The 7,110-nt window shown below is 36.0% G+C and overlaps 1 protein-coding gene across 1 annotated transcript; it reads right to left on the minus strand.

Annotated features, from left to right (window-relative positions):
• Positions 1-480: 480 nt before the first annotated feature.
• LOC582532 (protein cornichon homolog 1) lies at positions 481-6,883 on the minus strand. The gene is made up of 5 exons (XM_782478.5): positions 6,753-6,883; positions 5,304-5,372; positions 4,475-4,587; positions 3,875-4,018; positions 481-2,859 (listed from the first exon to the last, which is right to left on the minus strand). Exons 1-5 carry the CDS (start codon positions 6,831-6,833, stop codon positions 2,832-2,834), a joined length of 435 nt encoding a protein of 144 aa, XP_787571.2. The 5' UTR covers positions 6,834-6,883; the 3' UTR covers positions 481-2,831.
• Positions 6,884-7,110: the final 227 nt, after the last annotated feature.

Below are 7,110 nucleotides of genomic sequence, written 5' to 3' on the forward strand. Positions count from 1 at the left end.
ATAGTTCATTAGTGACGACCTCGCTAGCGCGAACGAGACTTGCCCGATTGCGCAATTAATTATGCATTCTGATTTTTGAAATACAACAATTTGTAATTGGTGAATGCAATACCACATATTCTACCAGGTAATCAGACAAGCAGTGTTTTTTCAGTAGATCTCTGAGGTTAACAGACATGTATGTAGTGGATAGAATGCTAAGTAAAATTGTTTCGTGCAACGAGACAATAAACGGAGTGTTTTTGTTCGTTTGTTTGTTTGTAACGTTGTTACAGGGAGAATTACAGACTCCCATTTGCCTAGAGTATGTTGAATATCTCTGAACAATCTTTCAAATACAGTATCCAACTTTAGGGGTGCCCCCCCCCCCTCTCTCTCCTCCTCTTCCTCCGTGGCAACGTTGATAATTGAAATTGGGGCGTTTCCAATACTGGTCTTTACCTTTAATGTAAGAAATACTGCATTGATTTGCTCAACTGATCAATATCACTTGACAAGTTTTATTACACCCCCACTGAAACAGACACCAACATTATCAATTGGATTTGCAAATATCAAATTCTACAAGGTTTATACTTCCTATTATTTCATCTAGTATAAAAAGTGTCACAACTTGGTAATTTAACCCAGCCCAAAGTGTATGACATGTATAGATCATATGGTTCCTTTTACCAAATTCACACAAACTTCCTTTTTATGCCTTACCACCTACATCCAAAAAAAATCTAAAAGATTTTGCTATACTATAATGCAATACATGATGCTGGCATTCAACATCATGGACACGATAGCTTTTGTCGCCTATGAAAAAGAATACGATAGAATCATTATTAAGATGATCACAGACAACCAATAGACCTTTTTTTGTTATTTTATTTCCTAAATTACAAATACATGTAGATATTTTGTCTGAAATTACAGCAAACTGAGTAAAACATAAGATTTTTGTCTAGATATTATAGTGAAAGTATCAGCATTATTTATGAAACCTTAAAGTACATTTGATTCAATAAAATACAAGATATAATCGATTAATTTGGAGATATGATTGATTAATTTAGAATTCTTGACCTTAAATGCGGGTGGCAAGAAGTACACTTTGATGCATACTTGCACATGTATGTCACCATATTCATTAAATATGCCATCATAACTAATACAATCAATAGATTCAACATAGAAAGAACAAGATAATATGCCCCTAACTTTGCTTTTTTGGTTAGTTGACACCAAATCACCTATTTTTTCTTTTTAATATATTAAACCCTTTCCTATTTAATTGGGCCAAATTTAGTACATGGGCCTAATCCCATTGAGCAATGTGACATCAAGAGACCCTTTCACAAACAACACACACAATAAGATGAACAGATATTGATCAAATCCATGCATGTGCAAGGTATAATAGTCTGTACACTGTGGAAAAAATATACACTTTTGTTACAAATGCACTTCAGCTTATATTCTCCTTTCTTCATTTGCATAAATATGATTTGCATTAATCAATGTTAAGCACAAGCTCCAAAAAATTAGGTACTACATCAAATTTTACAAATGAATCTATCCAGTTTTATTCCAATTTTCAAACAGCCTTTTATACCTCAGTCACATCAACAAGACCAACACTAGACCGACATGGAACTGAACAGAATTAACCTGAATGGCTAAGAATTGATTGGTTTGGAGACGGTCTGGAGTAGGTTTGGCGGTGTGACTGAGGTTCATGTATAATCATTATTTGTTCAGCCCTGTGTAACAATTACCAACGACAAGTTATTAGTATTGACCATGATATGAGAAATATTTGCTTGTTCAGATGAGAGAATAAATGAAGAAGGAAAGAATCCTGTAAGAAATGATTCACATACAAAATCTTTTATCTTCTTGGAAGTTTAGAATAGAAATAGTCTTGAATAATCTCAATCAAAATAAATTTCAATCAGATTCGTGAATATTCATCTTTCTTTGTGTCTGGGGTTAACTAAGTGTATGCTTTCACTCCTTGTTAAATACTCGGGTTGTTTTTTAAAGTAGACGGCACAACTACAAAATTGCTCTTATTTTACATGACCGTAGACACTATTTTAGTTGCCCCCCCCCCCTCCTGCTGCAGTGAAAGGCACATCCAGAATTTCTAATTTTAAATCAAATCTTGCTACAAGAAACATAAGTCACCATTACAAAACTACAACTACAATTGGAATTCAACACATCAATACACTGTTTCATTTACTTTTTTTGGTGCAAATATCTACATTTTCAAAATGTATATCAATCTGACAATGTACTTAACTTACATCTCTACTACTATTCATGTATATTTCACTTTAAAAATAATTGGAATAAAAAATAATGAACGACAAATCAGACCGTGACGCAAAAAGGGCTATGTTGAATAAAGCACCTTTCAAAGGTCTACTGACCTTCTATCAGTACGACAAGAAATACAATTCGATGCAAAATACTAACCCAATATGAATATATCATTGTCGCTGTTTACTTTACAGTTCCAATATTTTCCTTTATCTTCAGTAATTGTATTGTTCCTACCCATCCCTTTCCCTAAGACTCTACCTATACTCAGTACTGTCCGCACAATGATTTTGAATGACGAGCTGATCAAAAGTAAACAATATAGTAATGATGATGGTATACAGAATACATCCCATGAATTGCTTACACCTAGATGAGGAACTGCATTATAAAACCATTGTGAAAACAGCACTCTTTATGTACCTCTTAATAGTTTGTTCTAAACTGAACCTAAATTCCAATGCCCTTGCTGCCTTTCGGTTATAATCCAGAAGTGGCCCGTGCATCCTCGGTCCCCTTCATGATGAAACAAGGACGTAGATCATACTGTGAAAAGACAAAATAAAATTATAGAAACAGAGATTGTTATTTACTTATAACTCACTTTCAAAGACACCTTGGACATTTTCAGCCATAGCATTGCAGGTTCAATTAATTCAAATTTTTTACATGGAGAATACCTTTTACTTAAATATATTAAGGTCCTTTTTAAAATACATTCAGTAACACCATTCAAATATAATGCGAGAGAAATTGAGAGAATAATGGTTACATAGCTTAAATCAAAGTTGCTGTCCTCCCTTCTGGAAATGTTTAAAAAGTTTGAAATAGATGCCTCCACCGGGAATCAAATTTGAGTCACTAATTCAGGGACCCGGGTTAGCTTAGAGAACTAAGAACAGAACAAAGGCTCCTGCACTACAATAGTGGTAAAATAGTGCCATACAAATGGACTGTCGATCCAAAAATCCTTGCCCATGTACACTGCACTTACAACCTTAAGAGTGTTTGTAGTTTGCTAGTTGCTTGTACCTCTATACTCCTCTCCATCAGATAATTACACATTAAATATGGCACAAATTATTAATTAACCTGTAGAAAATATTGAGGTCTAATGGATAGGTCACCGAACTGTTGACCACTTGTTGGGTGGTTCAAATCCATACCATAGTGATAATGTCCTCTTGTAAGACATTAATGCCACTCTTGACCGAGAGGAATTACATTGGTACCCATTGGGCAGAATTTGTTTGCATGGAGCTCAGCAAAATTCATGGTAATAAGGGTTTAAATCACTTTGTATGCTCAACAAAGGGCATTATACATCCAGATATTATTATGATTATTTCAAAAATTGGGAATCTGGCAGTAGTTGTCCAGCTTTTGATTAGGAAAGGTGAAAAGATAAATATTTGTGAAGAGACAATATTTCAGACCCTTTTTGTTTCCATTTCTCTTTACAGGAATCATGCAAACATGATCTCTGACTGATTCTGTACATATCAATAGAAACAGCTGTTCAAACTAGCTTTGTTGGCATTGCTGCAAGAGGTCAACCTACCTGTATAAATAGTAGAAGAATGATAGGAGATAGAAGGCAAGCTTTATCCATCCTTCCCTCATACATCTGGATAGGATGTCTGCATTCATGATGGTGGTAGCATCATACAGACCAGGTCCACTCATCACAGGCCGGTTGGCATATCTGCAAAGTCATCGAAACAGAGAAATACTACTATTGGAAGGTGCATGAATGTTAAATAGTTTACTACTACATCTTGTTACTAATGTTTATGATAAAGATGTATTGCCTTACTCAATGTTCACATATATGGTAAAACATAATGTCTTTGTCTTGCCTCGGGATGAATTGACATCTGATCAAGAAAGTTAACATTTTGTCATCAATGTACAGGTTGAACACAAGATGGCAGTATTGCACAAAATGCTCTGAGCTTGATATACTTCACACACCCAAACCATTGCAGGCAAATGCAGCTGCGCCATCCTGCAACACTGCTCTATTTCCAATTTGTCACTACTACCTGTCACTATTATTAAGTTTAATGTGGTTTGAGGGATGGTGAGGGGTGAGGGGGTGTATTTAGGATGGAGTATATGTATACACCCAGTACTAACATACAATTTTTTAAATACATACCTGTAAATGTGATATCCCATAAGAGGGAGGTTGAGGACTACAGTGAAGAGCTGTCCAGCAATCAGGAACAGAACATTGTAGAAGATGTGGATGATGTACTCTGGAAGTACAAGCTGTTGAAAGAAAAAGTGTATGTCTTTCATTATTATTCAATAATGGATAATTAACAATACTTTGGACATTCCAATCGCATCCCCCCAAGAAAAACAAATATATAGACATGATTATATGAGAAAGAAATAAGTAAGCAATTCATGTAATCTTGATAGAGGTGATGCATAGTAGAAGTATGAGAATATGGGTGTAATGTAGCTGAGTCAGAGAATCAATTTATCAGTTAGTTAAAAATATAATACATGTTGTCACAGATGTACATTTTGTAACTGTATACCTTGATTGATTACCAGAAACATATATACGATGTACATTTCTTGTATTTACAGTGCACCTTGATATACAAGTAATGTTGATTCCTGTTTTAAACCTTTAAAGCCCATCTGCACTAGTTTGGCCAGGAGGTATTATACCTCCCTGCATGGTCACTGGCAGGTGGATATCTCGTAAAAAAAGCTCTCAATTAACATAAGAAAAAGGGGACCATGGGGGGACCAATGGTCACTGATTAGGCATTGTTTGCTATATAGAGGGCACAAGTAGCTATAACTAGTGCACTGGGGCTTTAAAAATTGGTAATATAGGGCTAGTTGCTAGCATTTCTCAAATTTCTTGGCATTTCTACACATCAAATTGACATCAAGGTGGACTTCCACTCTTTAAGTTAGGATGAATGATGATGGAACGACATCATCCTTTTTAGATTCCTACTTACCGGGTTGAGGCTGTTGCACTGATCTATAGGATTCTTGTAGTCCGTTTTCAGCTCATCAAAAGCGATTATCTGAAGAAAGAAAAAAAAACAGGGAAATAAGAAATTCAGTAGATAGGGGTTCCTCAATGATTGATAACAAATAAGCATGAAGAGCTGCAACAAATTTGATGTGCTCTCCTACGTGTACCATCCCCAACAGAATCATTGACGAGCATTCTTATTGATCAGCTACATGTACGTGTGAGGTCTTTAAGTAACAAGAATCTGCAACATAATCTTAGATCTCTATTCTCCACAAGCTATCATATTAATATTTTCATATGTATTGAGTCGTTTAAAGAAAAAAAAAATTTATGTCACTGCTTTCAGATGATTTTCATTCCATCAAGACAGTTAACGCGAAGTAAATCTTCATCAATTGTTAAATAATGGTAATGATTTAAAAGTTGTTACGTTTCTTACATGTTTTGTGTCAATTTTTCCTAAAAACAAAGACATTATAATATACACTTTCTCACAGGTTTCACAGCAAACCGCTGCACAAATACTATACAATTGCATACTGTACTGAAGAAGGGATGTGGGCGGGCGTGCGTGAAGTAAGCGACTGAACAATGATCAACCATAACTTCACGCACCCCTTCGTCAGGTCGGTATGGTAACTGCATGCAATTGTTTTGTAATTGTGCAGCAGTTCGCCGTGAAACCTGTGAGAAAGTGTAGGCCTATATCATAATGTCTTTGTTTTTAGGAAAAATACTCCAAAAATTCAAAACTAAAAAGAGATAAGAAAAATTGACACGACATAGGCTTGAAACATAACAACTTAGTTTTAGTTTTAAATCATAACCAGCATTAATTGAACAATCGATAAAGATTTAGTTGATTTTCGGTATGTTTTAGTTGGGTATCTCCACGCCGGAGTTACGGGTCAAGAATGGATACAAAAGTACATTAGCTAGCGCCGGAATTCCTATTTGCCAATTCAATACACCAGTTTACAGTTGTGTACGCCATTTTAATTGGCAAGTAAACAAAGCCAATGACCTAGAGGTCAGTGGTATTTATGCGTAAATGAAGATTGCGCCCATGCAAATTATGATAACATCACTGCCTGCGCGCTGAGCTGTGCGCTCACATCATAATTTGCATGGGCGCAATCTTAATTTATGCACAAACCAAATGACCTCTAGGTCATTGGCTTTGTTTACTCACCATTTAAAATGGCGCCCATGTCTGCGCATGCGCACTGATACAACTGTAAACTGGTGTATTGCCTTTGCTTTGTTCAAAGCAAACTTGAGACATACATGAAACTCAGTACGTGGGACCAAACAAAAGAGTACCGCCCAATTTCTAAAAAAACAAAATTACGGAACTATTGAACATTTATTTACAACGATTTTCATATATGACATTCAACAGCTTCAACATGAGTATTATACTTACATGAAAAATGGCAAAGAAAATTAAAACAGCAGCCAATATCATGGCTAGCAAGTAGCAAAGAGCGACAAATGTAAACGCCATGTTGGAACTTTTTGTGTCTCCAGCAAAGATGTGTTATGTCGCCCTCTACAGGGGTAGGCCTAACGTCATTGAATCACAATTCTGTGCATTGAATCGACACGATGAAAGAATACCAAAAATAGAAGTAGAAAAAAACTATTGAACGTCAAAATAAGAGGTGTAGTTGGATCAAGAGGGGGGGGGGGGGGGGGGGGGGGGTAGGAGCGCGGGGAACCCACATAAAGAAGACAAGTTTGTTAGTTATTGATTCCCCCTCCCCCTACGCCCCTCACACACA

The sequence above is a fragment of the Strongylocentrotus purpuratus genome, unplaced genomic scaffold, assembly GCF_000002235.5.
Source record: "Strongylocentrotus purpuratus isolate Spur 01 unplaced genomic scaffold, Spur_5.0 spur5_scaffold_5, whole genome shotgun sequence".
Classification (NCBI taxonomy): Eukaryota; Metazoa; Echinodermata; class Echinoidea; order Camarodonta; family Strongylocentrotidae; genus Strongylocentrotus; species Strongylocentrotus purpuratus.

Excerpts from the sequence above, each read along its gene's own strand:
- LOC582532 (XM_782478.5), bottom strand. The coding sequence starts at position 6,833 with ATGGCGTTTACATTTGTCGCTCTTTGCTACTTGCTAGCCATGATATTG. Across the intron at positions 4,019-4,474 it reads ATGGGATATCACATTTACAG|ATATGCCAACCGGCCTGTGA; the intron begins GTATGTATTTAA and ends ATGACTTTGCAG. Across the intron at positions 2,860-3,874 it reads TTCTTCTACTATTTATACAG|TATGATCTACGTCCTTGTTT; the intron begins GTAGGTTGACCT and ends GTCTTTTCACAG.